Raw genomic sequence first — 22,001 nt, forward strand, 5'->3', positions numbered from 1 at the left:
TATGGTTTCCCTGGATGCTCTAGTCATTTGGGAGGGAAAAACTCTATGGTACCTATTGTGGGGGAATCCCTCGCCTGGACCGGGGGCTTGGCAGCCCTAAGGAATCCCCCACAATTACAGCTTATCTCTAGACTAGAGAAATGTTTTGAAAAGTACTGAGTTCGATGCATGAGGGTGCTCATGTGAGAGTGATTTCAGCTCTTTATTTAGTGATTACAGCATTGCCAGAGAGAAACTGAACTGGTTAGCGGGGCTCATGGCCCTGCTTATATATATGCAAATAACCCCACCCAAACCCCAACAGACATAACCATAGGTACAAGAAGGGGTGGGATTCTAGCAGGAGCTCCTTTGCATATTAGGCCACACCCCTGATATAGCCAATCCTCCAGGAGCTTACAAAAAAGAGCATTGTAAGCTCTTCAAGGATTGGTTGCATCAGGGGGCATGGCCTAATATGCAAAGGAGCTCCTGCTAGAATTCCACCTCTGGATACAAGGCCCACTGACTCATGATTGGCCTCCTCCCGGAGTCCAGGTGGCTATTGTTCTGGAGCATGAAGGTCAGCAAAGTCTTTGGAAGAACCTTAAGGCAAGTTCCAGTCCCAATACATAACACGTTTCCTTGGGAAAAAATGGTGCTTTGGAGGGTGGACTCTATGGCACTGTACCCCAGTGAGGTCCCTGTCCTCACCAGGCCCACCCCCAAATCTCTGGATTCTGTCATCTATTATCTATCATCTATTATCTAGACAATAGATAATAGAGGGGTTGCAAATACAGTAGAAGATAGAAGCAGGATACAGGATGATCTTGACAGGCTAGAAACCTGCGCTAAAACCAATACAATGAATTTTAACAGGGATAAATGTAAAGTTATGCATTAAGTAGGAAAAATCCAATGCACGGTTATAGGATGGCGGAGACTTGTCTTAGCAGTAGTATGTGCAAAAAGGATCTACGGGTCTTAGTAGACCAAATGCTGAACATGAGTCAACAGTGTGATGCGGAGGCAAAAAAGGCAAATGCAATTTTGGGCTGTATCAACAGAAGTATATAAGCGGCCCCGTGGCGCAGAGTGGTAAAGTGGCAGTACGGCAGTACTGTGGTCTAAACTGTCTGTTCACGAACTGAGTTCAATTCCGGCGGAAGCTGGATTCATACGAACATAAGAGAAGCCATGTTGGATCAGGCCAGTGGCCCATCCAGTCCAACACTCTGTGTCACACAGTGGCCAATACACACACACACACACACACACACTGTGGCTAATAGCCACTGATAGACCTCACACTGGCTCTTGATTATTTATGCTGGATCTTCTGCGAGATAAAATTTGTTGTTTATATTACTGCATTTTGTTACCACTGATGAATTTTTAGTTGCTCTGCAATCTGGGAAGAGGAAGAACAGGCTGGTAAAATTATTAGGTCACAACTGAAGGCATATTACGTCTCACATTATAACCTTTACCTGGGGGAGAAAAGAATATAACAAAATGGTCAAGATTTTGTGAAATTATTCAATCTCAGGGAGAGGACCAAGATAAGTCTCGATGCATTTAGATGAATCTTCTCAGCTGGCAGATTATTCAAAGTGATTTGTGTTCTAAAATTGTTTTCTCTTTGAGAAAGAAAACGAAGGATCGTTGTATTTCTTGTTCTCACAATTATTTTAAAAAATAGCAATTTCAAGGGTTTTTTGGGGGGGTGTTTTGTGTGTGTGTGTGTATGTGTACACCTGGAAGTCATATCAAGCTCTGGTGACTTATCTCTACTGGAGGCCTGGAGGATATTCAGAGAGGAGGCTGAATAGAGCCTGCCCTCCCAATATTTCAAGGTGGTCTCCAGAGTTACTCCAAGGGCTGCGGAGATTGCACTGGCTGCCAATAGTATTCTGGATTTGCTACAAGGTGCTGGTTATCACCTTTAAAGCCCTATATGGCCGAGGACCTGCCTACCTTAGGGACCATCTCTCCCCATATATTCCCCAGAGGGTACTCAGATCTGGGTCACAAAACCTATTAGCAATCCCTGGGCCGAGGGAGGCGAGACTGAAGGCTACTAGAGAAAAAGCCTTCTCTATAGCGGCCCCCCACTGGTGGAACCAACTCCCAGACGATGTTAGAGCCTTGCGGGACCTTGCCCAGTTCCACAAGGCCTGCAAAACAACACTGTTTCGAATGGCCTTCAACCAAAGTACATAGATATCTAATACCACTGAATATATGGCATGAAACTAGCACCAAAACTATTGTTTAAAAATATTAATCTTAGATTGTAAACTGTTTTAACTTTTTAATTGATTTCATTGTGGTTGCTTTTATAGTTTTATTGTTGATATTACAGAGTTGTTAGCCGCCCTGAGCCAGCTCCGGCCGGGAGGGCGGGATATAAATATGAAATATAAATAAATAAATACTTCCAGAGTTGGCCCTGCTTAGTTTCCAAGATCTCACAAGATCAGGCTTGCCTGGGCTATTCAGGTAATTTCAAATTTTGTGCTTTTCATTTCCCCCCACAATTCATCTGTTTTTACAAACTGGTTATCAGTGCTTGGGGGAGGGGAGGGCAGAAGATAGCCTCGCTTCAAGCCCCAGATAGTCTAGGGACAGTCCTGCCTCTTACACTGGGAAAGGGGAGAAGAAGAAGAAGAAGAAGATATTGGATTTATATCCCGCCCTCCACTCCAAAGAGTCTCAGAGCGGCTCACAATCTCCTTTACCTTCCCCACCCCCACAACAGACACCCTGTGAGGTGGGTGGGGCTGAGAGGGCTCTCACAGCAGCTGCCCTTTCAAGGACAACCTCTGCCAGGGCTATGGCTGACCCAAGGCCATTCCAGCAGGTGCAAGTGGAGGAGTGGGGAATCAAACCCGTTTCTCCCAGATAAGAGTCCTCGCACTTAACCACTACACCAAACTGCTTGGTCTACACCAAGATGCTCGGTCTCCACTGCCTACTGTGGTGCATGACCCTTTCCCCACCACCACTACTGCTGCTCTACTAGAGTTTGCTGCCCTACTCCACTCTACTTTCGTTTCAATACATCTGTCCCCCCCCCCCCTGAAGGCAATGGGGGCAGCAGCACAGCCCGGCTCCTTAGGCAAAAGGAAATAAATTTGCTGCACTGACGTGTCAAGTGGTCCCTCAGGAGAAGGGACCCTAACCCTCATTCACAGGGAGAGAGGGTGGGGAGCCTAGGTGAAAGGGGAGGAGAGTTTGAATCCCTTTTAGCTTTTGTTTTTGCTTGCCCCTTATTTTCTTCCCCTGGCAAACTCTACCCTTCTCTGTAGATAATCCAAGCGGGCAGCTGTGTTGGTCTGAAGCAGCTGAACAAAGCAGGAGTCAAGTGGCACCTTCTCTGAGTTCCACTAGCAGACGTGGAAGAGGCAGATAGAGGCAACTTCACTCGTTTCCCCCTTGCCAGTGTGTCCACTTGAAACTCTGATCTGATCTCCTTCTCAAAGTAATGCTGATAGGAAAAAAAAAAAATTCAGAACCATATTTTTGTACTTCTTACTAAGTAAGCAACTTATGACATGTGATTTGTCTCCTAAAATTTAGTTTAAGCCTTTGCAGTTGTCCCCCCACACATAAGTCCAGTGGCCAGCGCCTCTGGAGTTGTTTATTAAGTATATCAAAAAACATTGATTATATACATATGCATAAGGGAAAAAAATTAAGGGGGCCATTTTTTACTTTTGCCCCCCCCCCTTAAAAAATATGTAGATCCGGCCCTGTTCAATGGACAAGTTGGTGAAACTCTCAGAAAGAGGAGGCGGAACTCAGAAAGGTTCAGGAGCTGCGCTCCTGTGAGCTCCCACTGAATCTGAGGCCTGGATAGATCGATCATTTCTTCCCTATGGAGTCCCAACGTAGCTGACCTTGCTCTCTTTCCCTCTTTTCCAACAACAATCCTGCGAGGAAGGTTCGGCTACCAATGCACGAGTGTGGCTCAAGGTCACCCAGAGAGCTTCCACGTTGGATTCGAACCTCGGACTCGCCAGATCTTAGTCAGGCGCTCTACCCGTTTGGCCTCGCTGCCAGACTCCCTCCTCCTTCCCCTCCATCACGAGTGCGAGGCTGAAACAAACAAAGCGCCTTTCGCTTTTGCTCTCCGACTGTTTCTGGCTTCAGCGTCGATCAAGAAGCGCTGGAAAGGCAAAAGGGGTTTTGGAAAGGGGGGAAGGAGAGGAGACGACAGCTCCCCCCACCTCCAAATCCACCCCACCGGTTGAATTTCCAGACTCCCCCCAGATTCTCCAGGCGAATTTTGCTGGTAAGCAGATCTCGCTCGCTCCTCTTTGCCTTCTCTGCTTTTCCGCGGCCGCTGCTTTATCCTGCGCGCGCAGCCTTTGCCCCAGAACGGGCTTAATTGTCCCCAAATATTCTTCCCTCTGGCAATCGCCTTCCTGGGCTTGGAAAGTCTGCCGGGGGAAGCCGATTCTCCTTTTCGAAAAGGCAGCACGTTGTGGCTAGTTGGTAGGGCTAGAAAAGGAACGGGCTAGCTTTAAAAAGCAAAGCAAAACCACCCGCAGAACAACGAACATGCTTTTGAGCTCTTCCAGAACTTTTTAAAAATGTTGGATATTCAGGAAAACCCGAAAGGGGAGGGAGACACACACAGAGAGGGCTTTCCCAACGTCTGTGTCAAGCACCGATATTTCCAATAACCAGTCCTTTGTGTTTCATCAAAAGAAAGCTTTATTTGAAAATTCAGGAGCTGTGCCAAGGAACAGATCCTTGGGAGTAATGAAACCTATTGGTTACAACATCGCTATATAAAACATATCAAAGGTTAGTGTACAGGCCAGTTCAAAGGTTAGTATTCATTATCTATATATTGTTAAAGAATGCAGCCTATTCCACCTGTTCTCACACTTCCCTCTGGTCGAGATACTGCTTGGCTGTGTGAACCTGGGGGAGAGGCCTTTGAGAACGATATCAATTCAGCCCGGGCCTAAACATCCTTGGGAACAGATGGATTTACTGTTCTCTCCCTTGTTGGAAAAGGGAGGGCAGAATAACATACGTTTCGGGCCTGTTCTACTTCTACGTTAAGACACAGAAATATGCATGCTTACAGTCTGTTTGATGGAAAGCGCCCACAGACTGGAATTTTCACTGCAACCGCCTTTAAGAAGGGAAACTGAATCTTAGAAGCCTGTAGGTCCTTTTTTTTTTTTTTTTTGGTAGCAGGAACTCCTTTGCATTATGGCCACACACACTTCAGGAAGCCAATCCTCCTGGAGCTTACAGTAGGCCCTGTACTAAGAGCCCTGTAAATTTTTAGCGGATTGGCTACATGAGGGGTGTATGGCCTAAGATGCAAAGGAGTTCCGCGTGTAAAGTTATCATTGGGGGGGGGGGAGTGTCTTCCCTTTGACGTTATAAAAACCCAGAAAAAATTCGCCTCTATCTTTGAACGGGGGGGGGGGGTGCTGTTTCAAGACAGGAGTAGGAGGTAGAGAGGTCGTGCTTGAAGGCCCATAGTCTGATGTATCAATTTTTTAAAAAAAATAGTATATTGTTAAGAGCGTTTCTTGGAGTCATAGGCTGGCCAAACTGTGGTTCAGGAGCCACATGTGGCTCTTTTACACATATTGTGTGGCTCTTGAAGCCCCCACCACCCTGTTGGCTGGCTTGGAGAAGGCATGTCTCTTTAAATCACTTTTCTAAGCCAAGCCAGCTGGCAGCTTAGAGAATGTATTTAAAGTTAAAGTTGCTTTCTTTCCACCTCCCTCAATCTTCCTTCCTTCCCTCAAACATCTGACTTTCATGTCTTGCGGCTCTCAAACATCTGATGCTTATTCTAAGTGGCTCTTATGTTAACCAAGTTTGGCCACCCCTGATCTATACTATGTGTATATTCACCTACTAGAAATAAGTCCAGTTGTGCTCAGTAGGGCTTTCTACCTATAGCCCCCTTTTGGAGACAGGAAGCTTGCTGAGCCTATGAGCCACCCCCCTAGACTTCCATGATGTAGTACAGCCCTGTTGTTTCAATGGTGAACATTTGAATGACAACTGCAATACCGGTTTTGACCATTTCAAGTGGGTAGCCATATTGGTCTGCAGCAGAAGAGAAAGTAGCACCTTAGAGATGAACAAGATTTCCAGGGCATAAACTTTCCAGAGTCGGAGGGAGTTTTTGAGTATCAAAAGGTTACACTCTGGAAATTGGATGGGTCACTAAGATTTTACCGGACTCAAATAGCAGTTGTATGCCTTTTGCACTTTGTGTGTTTGCCTGCAAAATCTAGGGTTGCCAATCCCCAGGTGGAGGCAGGGGATCCCCCGGTTTGGAGGCCCTCCCCCCACTTCAGGGTCATCAGAAAGTGGGGGGAGGGGAAGGGAAATGTCTGCTGGGCATTCCATTATTTCCTATGGAGACCAATTTCCATAGGGTATAGTGAATAATTGATCTTCAGGTATCTGGGGCTCGGGGGGGGGGCTGTTTTTTGAGGTAGAGGCACCAAATTTTCAACATAGCATCCAGTGCCTCTCCCCAAAGTACCCACCAAGTTTCAAAAGGATTGGACCAGGGGGTATATTGAAAAACAATGGAACCTTAAAGGACATATGACGATTTTTGACAATGATTAATCTAAAAAAAAATCTTTATATGGATTATGAAAAAAGATGAGATTATTGGATTATATATTTTTCATTTCTCTGTGAAGGACTGAGAAGGATTATTATCAAGTTGGATTATAAATATGTTTTTAAAAATTCTTTTTAAATGTCTTTTTATGAAGAAAGATTCTTTAATAGATAGTTTATTACCTTCTAACAAATTAAATAAAATAGCAATAGGGAACGGTTTGTAAAAGAGGTAAAATTTGCACTGCCCGGGGTCACGAAAAGTCGGGAGGGGTAGAGAAAACGTAACGTAATGTATTTGTATTAATTTTTAATAACCAATGATTAAGTGGAATTGCAATATATTACATTATAATAAATAAATTGTTTTGAAACAAGAGGACCAAGCGTGGTGGAACCAGCTTTCAAATCACACAAAGGACATTCTTAAAGGGAAGAAAATGCAACTTGGAAAAAAAGTGTGATGGCTAAACCATGTCCTTGTTTCCTTTTAAAGGTGCGATGGAAGGAAATCTTGCTGAGTAATTTGGTTAGGGGCATGCCTGGTACAAAATATCCTCATGCTGAAAGAGAGAGCAAATGGAGAATTTTGTTTTGGAACTACAGATACCAACAGTGCAAATAGGTAGTCCTTAGCATAGGTGTATAGTGCATGCTAGGTACAGAGTTAATAGATGCCAAAATAGGATGTGTGGCCAAATTAAATACCTGCAATCTTTAATTTTTGAAGATTTTCTTGCAAAGTGGTATGTTACAATATGTTCATATTTTGACAGATATTTACTACTTTTGACAATGTTTCTTAATTTTGGCAAATTATTATTGCTGTATTACTGACAGTCTTAGCTCTGAGTTTCTTTTAAATTATGCAATTGTCTTTGTTCGCTTCTGGCAGGAGAGGGTGGTCACAGAAAAGGCAAACTCAGGTCTCTATGACAGGTCTTTTCTGACTGGGTAGCCCTGCCTTCTGAAGTGAACCCAGTGATGACCAGAGTCAGGGTCTTGTTAGTGGTGGTTCCATGTCTCTGGAAAGCTACCTCCATGTCTTTTTTATCCCTCACCCCTCACGTTTTTGGTTGACTTCAATTTTCCCCCCTGCTTTAGCAATCAATATCATTCATGTATTGACTTGCACTGAACTAAGTTAAATATTGGGGATTTGTGTGTGTGTGGGGGGGATATATTTCTTATTTGTAAGTTGCTGTAGATAGGGCTCTTAAAAAGCAGGGTTTATAGGTTTATTAAATTATTAAAAGGTGTAAGTATTTCAACAAGAGAAATTATAACCACCCAAACCATCTGATAGTGGGCTAATTCTCTATCAATACAGGAGCCCCCTCAGTAAACTGACCTCTCGAGAAACAGCTAAAACCTAGTTTGTCAAAGGAAGATCTTGCATGGATGGTATCTAACAGAAGTGACCAATCATAATGTTTGTTTACTTTTATAGGTCAACTGAAAGGCAGACATGGGAATTGGAAGTTCAACACCAGAGGAATACGAAGAGATGAAGGCAGATAGGGAAGAAGATTTCACAGACTTGGCAATGGAAGCTCATAACGGATGGGATATATTGGAGAAAACCACAGTTGACATAGCCATCACAGGGGCATCGGGTGCTGGCAAATCGTCCCTCATCAACGCTCTGCGGGGTCTGTCCGATTTTGATGAGGGGGCAGCCGAAATTGATGTGATACAAATCACAGAGGATCCACAGGGTTATCCATACCCCGTGTGTCCAAATGTGACATTATGGGACCTGCCAGGAACTGGAACACCTGAGTTCTGTGCAGAGAAATACCTAGAAAGGGTAAATTATACCCGGTATGATTTCTTCATCCTTGTTGGCACTGAGCGCTTCACCATGTATGACTTCCAGCTGTCCCAAGCCATTCAGGAAAGGAAGAAGCGGTTCTTCTACGTGCGCTCCAAAATGGATACCAGTATTGAAAATGAAAAAACCAAACCAGACTTCAACGAGGAGGCAACCCTTCAAAAAATCAGGGACTATTCCCTCCGTAAGTTGGAGGCGGCTGGCATTTCTTCTTCAGAGATTTTCCTCGTCTCCAGTTGGTACTGGGATAAGTACGATTTCCCCCTCCTGCAAAAGACATTGGAGAAGAAAATTGAAGACCTCAAGCGATGCGCCTTAATAGCACAACAGGAGGAACACGAGAGGTATGTTGGGGCTAGCTAAGGCACAATAATATTTTCTTGGCTGATGTGAAATTTGGTTGACCGACCTGACTTGGATAGCCCAGGTGAGCCCCATATTGCTTCTCAGAAGCTAAGCAGGGTTAGCCCTGGTTAGTACTTGGATGAGAGACCAGTTTCCATACCATATCCCAAGAACAGAAGCCATATTGGCTTTCAAAGGATTGGTGGACTATATGTTATCGAAGGCTTTCGCAGCCAGAGTCCATTGGCTGTTGTAGATTTTCTGGGTTGTGTGGCTGTGGTCTTGGCATTGTGAGACCTGACATTTTGCCGGTAACTGGGACTGGCATCTGAGGAGTTAACTGGGACTGGCATTCTCCTCAATTTGACTCAGAGAGACCTCCAGTTTTCTGGGTTATACCTCTTGTAACCCAGAAAACTGGAGGTCTCTCTGAGTCAAATTGAGGAGAAGATGGTAGGCAAGTAATTTATATCTATTCAGGCAGGTGGGGTAGGGATGAGTCATTATCTTGTAGGATCTTCCTGGGCTGTGACATGCTAATGGAGGAGCTTACCTAAGGGGGTTCTTTTGTATACGGATTGGCTATTGAAATTCTAATCTTATCCATAGTGCTGTTGTTAGCTGTAGAGCATTTTGTGTTTTTCAGGACTGGAAGCCATGCCCTATTCATTTTTAAACTTTCTGCCTTCCTGTTGAAATTGTGTTTTATGTTTATGGATTTCAATGGCTTCTCTGTGTAGTCTTACATGGTGATTGGATGTGTTGTCCAGCATTACAGTGTCTTGGAATTCGATACTGTGTCCTGTTTGAGTTAAGCTGTGTTCAGCCACTACTGATTTTTCAGGTTGGTCAAGTCTGCAGTGTCTTTCATGTTCTTTTATTCTTGTTGGGACTACACAATGTAGCATCCAGAGAAGAATAAAAGAACATGAAACACACTGCAGACTTGGCCAATGCTGTTACAGCTATAAAGGTGGGATAGAAATGTTCTGAATAAATGTTTGTCTTCCTTTCTAGATCAATGGCAGCATCAGGGATGACTGGAATTGGCACTTTCTTCTCAAACTACATCTTAGGAATTGACCTTACAGAGCTGCAGGATGCCACAGCACAAAGCAGTCTTGAAAAGGTGGCAGATGAAACTCGTCAAGAATTGGATGCATTGGAGAATGCCAAGCTTGACATCGCAGTCACTGGGGTGTCAGGTGCCGGTAAATCATCCCTTGTCAATGCCCTGCGGAACATGACTGATTATGAAGAAGGTGCGGCCCAGACTGGAGTGATGGAGACGACGATGGATAGCCACGGTTACCCTCATCCCTTGTTTCCCAATGTAACTTTATGGGATCTACCAGGAATCGGGACACCTGAATTTACTCCAGAGAATTACCTACAGAAGGTCAATTTTAGCCAATATGATTTCTTCATCATCGTTGCTGCAGAACGGTTCAGTGAAAATGATGCCCTCCTGGCTCAAGAAATTAAGAAAATGCAGAAGAAGTATTATTTTGTGCGTTCCAAGATGGATCTCTGTATGGATTCTGAGAGAAGGAAACCCAACTTCAGTGAGGAGAAAACCATTGAGAAGGTTAAGAACTATTGCTGTGACAATCTGATAATGGCAGGAGAGCCTTCGCCAAAGGTCTTCCTCATCTCTAGGTGGCATTTGAATATGTACGATTTCCCTCTCTTGGAAGAGACCTTGGAAAGGGAACTAGATGGTCTCAAGAGGCATGCATTTATTTTGGCTTTGCCAGTATTCTCAAGAGAAATCCTGGAAAAGAAGAAGGCTGCTATGGAGACCCGTATATGGAAAATTGCTCTTGTGTCTTGTGCTATTGGGGCAGTTCCTGTCCCAGGACTTTCTTTGGTCTGTGATGTTAGCATCTTGGTAGGAGCGCTGCTCGGTTTCTACAAAGTCTTTGGCTTGGATGAAGATTCCCTCCGCAGAGCTGCAAAACGGGTTGGCAAAGATTATGAAGTGTTGAAATCCACTATCACGAAGTCTCCAATGTCCAATGAGATCACTCCAGAATTTGTAGTTGGTCTCTTGACCAAGTCATTGGTTTGTGGGACCATGAATGTGTTATATCTTGTACCAGTATTGGGCTCTCTGATTGGAGGAGTTAGTTCCTTCGCCACCACATTGTACGTGCTGCAAAATTTCCTGAAAGACATCGTGGAAGATGCTGAGAATGTTCGGGCAAAAGCTGCTGAGCCTTCTGAAACCAGCAACTAGGGATCCAAGACCCTCAGTTGGGATGTGAGTCCCACAAGAGCAAAATGTGCGAATGAATGCACAAGATCAGAGCTCAAGCATGAGAAAGATTTGCATTTCTGTTTGGTTGCTTTCCCCCCTCCCTTTTAACTGACCTCCAAAGAGAACAGTAGAACTGAGTACTCTTGTGTGATAGGAAAATTTCCATCCAGATGTTTCAAGGAGACTTTTTCAAGTCTTCAAGTACAATGTATCTGACATCTGGAAGCCATCTGAAGCGTCCAGGTAGCAGATCTGGGTAGAAGAACAGCATGAGCGACAAAGTTCTGAAGAAAGAATTCTTGAATGACTAGTATCTTGTGATACTAGTATCTTGTGATACTAGTGTGCTAGTATCTTGCGTGCTAGTATCTTGTGATACTGTTTCCATCTAGAGTTGCCAGTATGGCCTGGCGAATGGTGGGAAATAGGAGGAGTGGGAACTTACTGGGGCAGGGGGTTAGGATAATCGCTCCTGCACAATGATGCCGCTTCTGGCAGGACTTCTGGTGTGACCCAGAAGTGGTGTTATTTGCAGGGCAATGGTCTAGCACTCACCCCCAAACTGTATGACTTCCATAGAGATTCTGGCCAAGTGTTAGAGCAGGGGTGTCAAACTCATTTAATAATACAATAGCCTTTATTGACATGATGTCGAACATAACAGAGAACCAATCCATCCATCAAATGGCAATTTGTTATGAGGGCTGGAACTGACATAAATGAGACCTTTTTGGGCTGGACCATGTCAGACTGGGCCAAGCCATGTTGGGCTGGGCCATATATATGCTTAAAACGTTAGTACTCGGTCTTAAAGATGCTTTCTTTGTATTTTTCCCATGGGATCCAGGGAACTGGGCAAAGGAAGATCTGGCTCTTTCCTTCCTTCCCCAGGGAATTGCCGGGGGGGGGGAGCCTCAGCCAATACAAAGAGACTTGGCTCAGTAGCTCTGCTGTGTAATTGAGAGAGCCTGGCAAAGTAAGCTATTCCTCCCCAAGGGAGGCGCCTCAGCCAATGGAGAAAATAGAGGTTTTGTTCTGTAGCTTCTGTGCAATTGAGCAAGCCTCGCAAAGCAAGCTGTTATTGAGAAGGAAGAAAGATATAGGGAGAAGGAAGCAGATGACAACCAGTTGCTCAGGAGTCTGATAGAAGCCCTCCGAGGGCCTGATTTGTCCCCCAAACTGCATGTTTGACACCCCTGTGTTAGAGTGTCACCCATGGTGCAGCACCATAGAAGTTGCATCACAATATGAGGATGATGACTGCAACACTCCCCACCCCCAAGTTTGGCTAACCTATTTCCACCTGCCAACCAGCTGAGTGTCATTGGGCAACTGGAGCAGCCCCTGGAGGTCTCTCGCCATAAGTGGGCAAAAGGTAGGCCTATTTCCATCACGTAGCACAGCTGCTCTCAACATGCAAAGTGGGCTTGGGTGCTTGAAATCGTGTTCTTGTTTGTTGTAGTGAGCAGGCTCAAGATCCACTGGACTTCCTAAGAACAGGTCCCCAGCCTTTAATGAAGGAACTCAACGTGTTTATTTACACATTGCATACTTTAATCCGACAGGCCCTAAATGAATCCAGATTTTTCAACGTCTACTCCTGGTTCTTCCCGCTTCAGTAGCTGTAGTTTTAATTTTATGTAAAACATGGGAAAAGGGTATACCTAATTCCCATACCTGTGCATATGGAATGAATATCTAATCCATTGCACACCTTCTAAAACATGCACCAAGGTATGTTTTTTCCCCCCAAGCTGTAGTCCATTCAAGACATTTTCCTCAGGAAATTACTTCTCTCAGTATTAAATAAACATGGACTATCAATGAATGAGCCGGTCTTGCATCAATGAATGAGCAGGATTTTGTTTGATTCTCTGTTCTTAAATATTAAATTCTTCTTCATTATTTGAAGGACTGTTTTCTTCCATATGTCCCTGTGGGCCTACTACACTCATCAGGAAGTCCCCTCCAACCCCCCCCAAGTCCCAAAAAGATTGGGCCAGGGGATCCCATTCCAGGGGCACCCAAAGAGGGTGCCCCTATTCCATCATTATACCCTATGGGCCATTGACATCAATGGCAACATAGGGCATAATTAGAGGCTACTGGGGGGGCGGGGGGCAGGGGGTTTGAGGCAGACCTGGCTGCAGCAAACCCAGATGCCAGCTCTGCAGCCCTGCCCCAAACAACACAGGGAGAGCTGGCCAACCACAACAAGCCTGCTGGTTCTGGGTCTCTCACCCAGGTGCCAGCTTCCCTGCCACAGAACACACAATTTACAGATGCCAGCTCTCCAGCCCTGCCCCAAACAACATGGGGAGAGCTGGCCAACCACAACAAGCCTGCTGGCTCTGGGTCTCTCACCCAGGTGCCAGCTTCCCTGCCACAGAACACACAATCTACAGATGCCAGCTCTCTAGCCCTGCCCCAAACAACACGGGGAGAGCTGGCCAAGCACAACAAGCTTGCTGGTTCTGGGTCTCTCATCCAGGTGCCAGCTTCCCTGCCACAGAACACACAATCTACTCTATAAAAACAAGAAAGTGACCCAGCCCACACAGCCCACACACACCCTGGCCAACCCCCACACCATCCAGAGGTAATTTAAAAAAACCAAAACAAAACCAGCAGAATCACAAAAGGCCAAGTGTTTAAAAAGTGGCCTTTTCACCAACAAGAAAGCTCAGGCCAAATCAGTCAACAACAACACCCCCACCCCTAAAACCAGAACCAGGAAAAGGGGGACAAAAGTGGCCTTTTAAACAATGAAAATTAGGCCAAACAGCACCCCCCCAATAACCTGAAGATAAAAGTAACAGCAGCAGCACAACACAGCAGCAACAAATCAAACACTGAATACTTTTAAAACAGTAAAAAAACTCAACTTTTAACAATACAGGAACTTTGCTAACCCCCCCCCCCAAAAAAAAAAAACCCTTCACCCTAACCCCAGGAAATCCAAGCCACCCAAATCAGGAGAAGTAAAAGGACACTGCACTTTTAAAAGTCCTCTCACTAAATTAAGATATGGGCAAATTGGCAAACCCCCCCCACCCCAGGCCCCCTCCCCAAGCAGAAACCCCTAACCCCAAATAAGCTACCCCACCACCACCACCACCACCACCACCACCACCACCCAAATCTGGATAAGTAAAGGGACTCTGAGTCTTAAAAAGTCCTTTTACCAACAATAAATAAAAACAAGAACCCCAAGACTGTCTTACCTTGTCTTCTCTAGTCCAGGGAAGTCTGGTAAGGCTGAGTGAGAGAGCAGCAGCCAGCAGCTGAAGCCAAGGGCCAGCCAGCAGCAGCACAATCTCTCACACCAACCAACACAGCAGCAATGGAGGAGTCCAGCCAGGAAGACTCCTTAAAAAGCCCTGCAAAGCATGCATTTTGCAAATGCATGCTTTGGATTGGCTGCTGGGGCTCCTCTTCCCCCTCCCCCCCCTCCCTGATCCCAGGGAGGCTATGGGAGAGGCGGGAAAAGGCAACTAAAGGCGGGAAAGTAGGCAAGCAGCTCCTTTGAGGCTGCAGAAGCTACTTTCCCACCTTTTGAATTGACAGCCGTATACTTCCGAATAGGTATTCGGAAGCATACGGCGAGCCGTATTCGGCTGCCGTGTAATGGGTGCCTATGGGGATCGGCTTCAGTCTATTCCGTATACAGCCGAATCAGTGGTGATTCGGCTGTAAATATGGTTCGGCCGAACCGAATGCACATCCCTAGTGTTAAGTAGTTGGAGCTAGCTTTGTTGTTTTTTTGTTTGATTTCAGAGAAGTGTGCTGGCAATAATGTTATGGTTATACACTCTGATAAGTAATACTATGCATTAGGCTTTATTATGCTGTTATTTCTGTCTTTATCTTGTACCTTTAATTTTACTTTGTATGGAATCTGTACTCTCCTAATCTGTAATCTCCTAATCTGTAATTGGCTGGCATGTTGTATATGTCTATACATGCCAAAAATTCATCGTCTGATGATGAATACTAATCTTTTTGTTAATATTTGATAAATAAACTTTATAATTATGTTTAAACAATAATCTGGTTCTTGTGTACACTTAACCTTGCAAACCCACAGGGTTGACCTCGTGTTTCCCTGACAGTTTCCAATGAAGCTGATGGGCAGTAAGTTCAGAATGAACAAAATTCTAATTCACAAAAAGAGTAGTTAAAATGTGGAATTCACTGCCAGAGAATGCAGTGACGGCCACTGGAATAAACAGCTCTGAAAGGAGATTATAGATTCATGGAGGGTGTCTGTCAATGGCTGCAAGTCATAGTGGCTGAGGGGAACCTCCACATTCAAATGCACTTAGCCTCTGAATCCCAGAGCCAGGAGGCAACATCAGGGGAAGGCCTCAACTTCTGTGCTATGCTATTGGCCCTCCAGAGGAATTGGTTGGCCACTGTGAGACAGGATGCTAGTCTAGATGGACCATTGGTCTGATTTAGCAAGGTTCTTCTGATGAACCAAAGCCAGCATTTCACTGAGTGGGTTCTCCATAGTTTAAAATGGTTGCTTATTCTTTTGCACAAAGAGCCTTAACGACTTCCAGTGATCCTCTGACCTGCCGACCACACATCAGCTCAGACAGACTGAATCCTAAACTATGTTGCTTCGTCTCCTAGTGTGCAAAAAGTAGCTGGCACAGGTTTCTTATTCCAGTCACGGGGATGCTCTGCAACATCTTAATCACTGCACTCCCAAAGTGGCATTGAACTGCTCTATGGCTCTGTTGGTCTCATGATAATAAGTTGCAGAGTGCTAGAGTTCCCCCCTCAGTATTCCCAACATACCACAAACGTGCTGGAGAGGAAAGTGGTCCCCAAGTTTGTGAGGACCTCCTTTGGAATTCCTAGCCTGGCAAATATAGGGATGAGGGCACCAGTTACAGAGTTCCCATCCGTTCTGGACAAAGGCTGGACTTCAGGAAAATGAGTGGCCTGATCCAACAGAATCAACATGAAATGTTTCCCCCTCTGGGTGGAAAATGACTGCAGAAATGCAGGGATCTCCAATGCTATGGTGCTCTCCAGGGCTTTTTTGGTAGGAAAAGTCCAGCAGGAACTCATTTGCATATTAGGCTAGAACCCCTGACACCAAGACAGTAGGAACTGCATTCCTGTCTGTTCCTGCTCAAAGAAAGCCCTGGTGCCCACCAACCCCGTTGCTGGCACTCAAGTGTTTTTAGAGAGAGGGTGGAGCTAGATGGGTCTTTCGTTCAGCAGGGCTTGTGATTGGCCCCTGGAGATCTGATAAGCTGTGCAGATTTTTAAAAAGTTGCTTCGGCAGCAACCGATGTTTCCAAATCACAAGCCTAGTTGCAAAGTACCTTTTGGCTGCCATAACAATCAGGGAGCAAAAGATTAGCTCCTCCCCCTTATGTTTGACTGGTTTTTATAACTGAAACTCTGTGTAAATTTGCCATGCTGTACTTTTTATTTCTGTGCCAATAAAGGTTGTCCCGCCCAGCCCGGGCAGGGACTGCGCGGAGGAGACCCCCCGGCGCCTGCCAGCCGCTCCAAGCCCCCGGCATTGCCCCAAGAGCCCCCCCCACCTCTCCAAGCCCCTGTGGAGGCCCCACCCCTCACCTCGACTGACGGGGCGAAAGCAGCCACCCGAGCGACGCCTCCCAGACGGCGAGCCCGGCTTCGAGTCCGTGAGGTCTGGCCGGGGCAAGACGCCGGAGAGCAAGAGGGAGAGCCATTCAGCTCGTCGCAGCACGAGACGCTCCCTTGCAGCACGCCGCTGAGGGCTGGGACGCCCGAGGCACGCCCAGTCAGCCCGTCCCCGAGGCACCTCTCCTGGGCGTCTGGGGCTTTGAAGGGGGGAGGAGCCAGAGAGGGGCAGGTCCTGGGAGGGGGGAGGATGGGTCGGGAAGCATAAAAGGAGGGAGGGAGGAGGTCGCTGAGGAGAGCTGGCTGATGCGCAAAGAGGCTGCCTCGCGCGAGAGAGGGACAGGAGCCATAGCACAGCCAGGAGGGAACGGGGGCCTGCGGTGAAGTAACCCAGTGCCCACCCCCCTGTTTCTGAGACCTCCGGGGAACGCCCCAGAGTGCCCGGGTGGGGCAACGGCGACGCCGGGGGACCGGGAGGGGCACCAAAGACCTGACAAAGGTATTTGGATTGGAACTGCCCCCCCCCCCAGCACTATGATCTTCACTGTGAGTGAAGGTAAGCTTTCCATATGCAAGAAAACCACTTGTAAACGGTATGTCTGTTTGAAAAGGCATCCCTTTAAACAGATCTACCTGAAAGGTTAAAGAGTTACTACTGGATGATGTCATTCATTTAAGCATGACATCACTTCCTGATATCTTTGCCTCTGCTGGCAGTCATTTTGTGGTTGTGACCACCACCCTGTGTCAGAATTCAACAGATGCACACAGTAGGGCTATGGACCCTGGCTTCAGTCCAATAACAGCACAACCTGTAACAATGTGTGGATGTGTCCCTTGTCTTTACTTTACCCATTCTCAAGTCAGATGCCCATTCCCTGGCAACCCAAGAGTGGACCCTATGACATTATACCCCACTTAGAACCCTCCTTCCTCTCTAGGCTCAGCCTCTATCTCCATGAATTCCTTATCCTGGAATTGGCAACTCTGCACCTAGCTGGTTTACAGGAAAGTGAAACTTCAACTGGAGAGAAGGGCATGCAGGGTTCCAAGAAATGCAGGGAAATTTCTTCTTTTGTTTACAGTTTCAGTCTAGTATGTTACAATGAGGAGAGTGTAGCAATTGGGGGCAATGCTCTTAGTTTTCTTCTGGTGGGGTGTTAGAGGATCATGTTTCAAGGAACAAACTCAGGGCTTTTTTTGAGCAGGAACGCAATTCCGGCTGGCTGGGTGTCAGGGTGTGTGGCCTAATATGCAAATGAGTTCCCGCTGGGCCTTTTCTAAACAAACACCCTGTGTGAAGCAATGGTGACATCAGGGGATGTGGCCTAATATGCAAGAGTTCCTGCTGGCCTTTTCTGCAAAAAAAGACCCTGAAGAAATTTATTGAGATTATAGAACAAGAGACAAAATCTTAATTTGCATCCCTCCCTCCCTCATACTTCTCACCTCTCTACCTCAATGGGAACCTAAACCAGTTTATATCATTATTGGCTGTAATTTGTATATATTCAGACACATATATACATGTTGTTGTAAGCAAAATCTCTCCTTTATGTCACCCCTCCACACTACAACAAGATAACATCCTGGGCTGAAACCTATCTTCCCTCCACTCCTATAAATCTAGAAGAGGTTTTTCAGGAAATTGTTCTTTACCTTCATTGCTTATTCTGGGTCTCCACAAGCTACCCTCAGCATTTCTTCTGGGACAGAAGTTCTGTCCCCTTCCTCCTCCGGCAGTATGGCTGCCTCCCCAGATTCCACCCCTAAATCTCCAGACATTTCCCAACCTGGAGCTGGCAACCCTATCCAGGTGGGCTCCAGCCCAGCTAAATAGACTTTTGTCTTCCTGTGTGTTTAGGGATGCTGAGAGGCCCTACATGCCACCCAGATCTTAGCGAAATTTCACACAAAAACAAGTTTCTTGGCTCTTTTGGGCCACTGGAATCTTGTTCCCCTACTGATGTTCCCCCGCACTCCCAACCGCCCAGATGTTAGCTGCCCTGAGTCTGCTTGCGGAGTGGGCGACATATAAATCCAAAGTAAATAAATAAATAAATAAACAAACCCCAGGAGCCATATCTGTGGGTCCTGATAACATTTAAGTAGTATTTGCCTCTGATGTGAAAGCTATCAGTTCGTGATTGTTTTCTGTTTTGCCGTTTTTAGGAGTTCAGACTGCTTTATAGAAACAGAAAGCTGAAATGGCCCAAGAATCACATTTTTCTTTTCAATCCACCGAATAATGTGCATAGCCAGTCAAGAAGATTCTCTTAACTTTCTGGGAAGTCTGTATTCAGCCTGACAAATTCCTCTTGCCTAGACTAATGTGCAATTCTTAGGACACCCTCCTTATATTCTCTGGAGACTGTCAGTTTTGAAAGTCATACAATTAATGATAAAATTTTCTGCACTTGAGGGCACAGCTGGAAGTCCATAAACATAATGGAAAACAGAGATGGCAACACAGAACCCCATTTTGTTGCTGTTGTTTCCTCTCCCTAATTTGCCAAGGGGTGGCAGAGGGGACTAACAGGGTTCACTGTCTAACATGTTGATTTTTATCCTTCCATTGCTCCAAAGAGCTCAGGGGCTGCTGCCTCATCCTTCACTCCTCCCTTTAGTTTCTCCACATTTTTCTGAGGTTGCTCCTTCTCTCTCAAGGACTGTCCAAGGCCATCCAGCGAGTGTCCTGGCTGAGTGGGAACTAGAACGTGGGTCTCCCTTGTTGCAACACAGCATCCTAACCATTATACCGCACACCCAGCTCTTTTTCCTCAGTTATTGATGGCAGATATCATAAACTCCCATGGGTGGAGAGATTCTTTCCTTGCAATGGAGGTGAGATAGAGACGCTGGCACATGTTTTTTCTCCATTGCGTCTTCTATAATGAGATTCGTACTGCTTTGATTCCTCTGTTACTTGAACACCGTTCAGTCACTTTTGATTCCGGGACTATTACTATGCTTCTCTCTGATATAAATACTGAGACCACCCAGAAGGTTGCCACATTTTGTTCCCAAGCAATTAAATTGTGCGCTATCTGGATTTCCAAAGTTGATGCTGAGGTAACAGATTGTAATTTTAATTAGTGTATTCTAGTCAGGGCTTTTTTGGTAGAAAAAGCCCATCAGGAACTAATTTGCATATTAGGCCACACCCCATGCCAAGCCAGCTTTAAAAAAAGCCCTGATTGCATAACTTTTCCCATTAGATGCGCTAAATCAGATGCCCTGACTGCATAACTTTTTCCATTAGACGCACTAAATCAGAAGAGGTGGATTGGTACTATTTTGTCTGCAATATTTTGCTATTTGCATTAATATTTAATCTTTTATGTTTATATTTTATGTACTCATGTGTCTTTTTATAATCTCCCTGTGGTTGCTGCTGTTTGCACTGTGCTGTGCTTCTGGTTGTAAACTGAACTAGAGCCAGCTTTCTTTAGCTTTTTTAGTACTGGATAATTCTAGTTAGGTCTATCTGCAAAAGACTGTGCTCAACACCTGCAGCAGTTCTGCACACAGACACTGAGGTCCTTGAAAGGCCAAAGAAGCTGAAATGCAGAAATGTCACTTCACAGACTTCAGCTTCTCTGTGGCAATTTGCCATTGAAGAGCTTACAATCTAGCTTTGACCGGCCGTGAGGCTGGGCTTTTGGTCATACAAAGAAGATCAGGTTACTTAGGAAGATACAACATTGCCTAGCAACAATTTCCCCTTATCTACTCAGCAAAACAATAGACTTTATGTGCATGGCCCCAGCTTGTGTTCACTGTTGGTCCTTGTACTTCTTCATGCTACATGCCATAAATTGTAACAGCCTGGCTTTTGAAAACTTTCCCAATCATAATGTTATCTATTGCTGACTAGAAGAACAAATGCTGTGGAAAAATTAAAACACAAGGAACGAAAGAAGGGGGGGTCTAACTCTAAGTCTGAAAGCTGAATGTACCATATCAGAAAGCTAGCACACAGAAGTTTAAATGCTAAAAATTGGGGAAAAGTGGGGGTCCCCTTTTCCCTATAATGAATGAATGAACATTATCCATATCTTCTTTCAACACATTTGTACGTATTCAATAGTATTGTACTGTTCCCTGCCCTGAGCCTGGTTCTACTGGGGAGGGCAGTTAATAGAAAAATAAATCCAATTAATTTTTTAAAATACGAACACTTGCACAGCAGTGTTCGGTGTGTCAGACTTGGACTGGGTAGATTCTGGTTCGAGTTGCCAACTGCCCGGGGGGGAAAAAGTCCTGTGCTGTTAATAGAGGTTTAATAGTATCGTATTTGAATGAATGAATTTATTTATAATGGTCATAGACCAACAAACAATTCATAAAAGTCCAATTCATAACCAATAAAAGGTGATATAAATATACAATGATTATTATACAATACTAAAATACGATATTACCTAAAATATACATAAAATATGGATACAGACTTTAAGACACTGAAGATGGAAAATTAGTGTTAAAACCAAGGATAAACTAAAAATCCTGTCTAGACCTCTTTGCTTCTTCCCTTAATAAATAAATGGTTCATTCACTGCCTAAGCCAGCATTCAAAGCAGTGAAATCATACAAAATTAAAACCGATTGACCACAAAATCATACATAAAAGGCATAAAATACTGTTATAAAACTACAAAACGTGGCAGTTACAGCAAACAGACTGGCAAAGGTGTTTAGCCATTTCCTGACTGAATTATTAGAGTTTTTCCTTATTCTTGTGGCAAGCCAGTCACATTTTGCTAATTTGTATGTAACCTCAGAGTTTCTGTCGCCAAAAAGATTCTTAAGGAGCTGCAATTTTTGGCTTCTGGTAAAAGGTATGGCCGTGGAAAATGGAAATACTTCTCGATGATCATGATAAGCCTCAGTCAAATATGACATGGACTAAAGATTCAATACCATCATTGCAGCAGGGACATAATCATTCTTGGAATGGCCCTTTTTTGTATCTCCCCTCTACCACCGCTGAAGGCAGAACGTCCCACCTCATAAGAGTAAACGTTCTCCTATATTCATTATTTGTTAAGTGGTATAGGTAGGACATCGGGGTCACTCTGTTGATTGGTTCTGTCAGAGCTCATCATTTGGTTGTGCTATTAAGGTCATTTTGTCTGGCAACATCCAATATTCTCTGTTTCACTATCTCTCTAGGATTATCATAGTGAGAGAACTGAGATATTGTTTGGAAAGGCCGTAATAATGAATTCTGTCCTCTATGGCCCTAATCCATTTTAAGACCAAGGTATCTTGCAGAATTAAACTGATTAGGAAAAAACATAAGTTTCAACCAGAACTGGATGGCCAAAA

At 45.0% G+C, this 22,001-nt stretch overlaps 1 protein-coding gene across 1 annotated transcript in view; it reads left to right on the top strand.

The window, feature by feature from the left end:
* Window positions 1–4,099: 4,099 nt before the first annotated feature.
* The window catches only part of LOC132585835 (uncharacterized), a 30,178-nt gene continuing 12,276 nt past the window's right edge, over window positions 4,100–22,001 (top strand). Inside the window, exons 1-4 of the mRNA XM_060257711.1 lie at window positions 4,100–4,279; window positions 8,054–8,781; window positions 9,800–11,013; window positions 15,155–15,176. Coding sequence (XP_060113694.1) covers window positions 8,072–8,781; window positions 9,800–11,013; window positions 15,155–15,176 — 1,946 coding nt within the window. The 5' untranslated portion in view covers window positions 4,100–4,279; window positions 8,054–8,071. The remainder of the gene's footprint in view (window positions 4,280–8,053; window positions 8,782–9,799; window positions 11,014–15,154; window positions 15,177–22,001) is intronic.

This window comes from Heteronotia binoei, chromosome 17 (assembly GCF_032191835.1).
Source record: "Heteronotia binoei isolate CCM8104 ecotype False Entrance Well chromosome 17, APGP_CSIRO_Hbin_v1, whole genome shotgun sequence".
Lineage (NCBI taxonomy): Eukaryota > Metazoa > Chordata > Lepidosauria > Squamata > Gekkonidae > Heteronotia > Heteronotia binoei.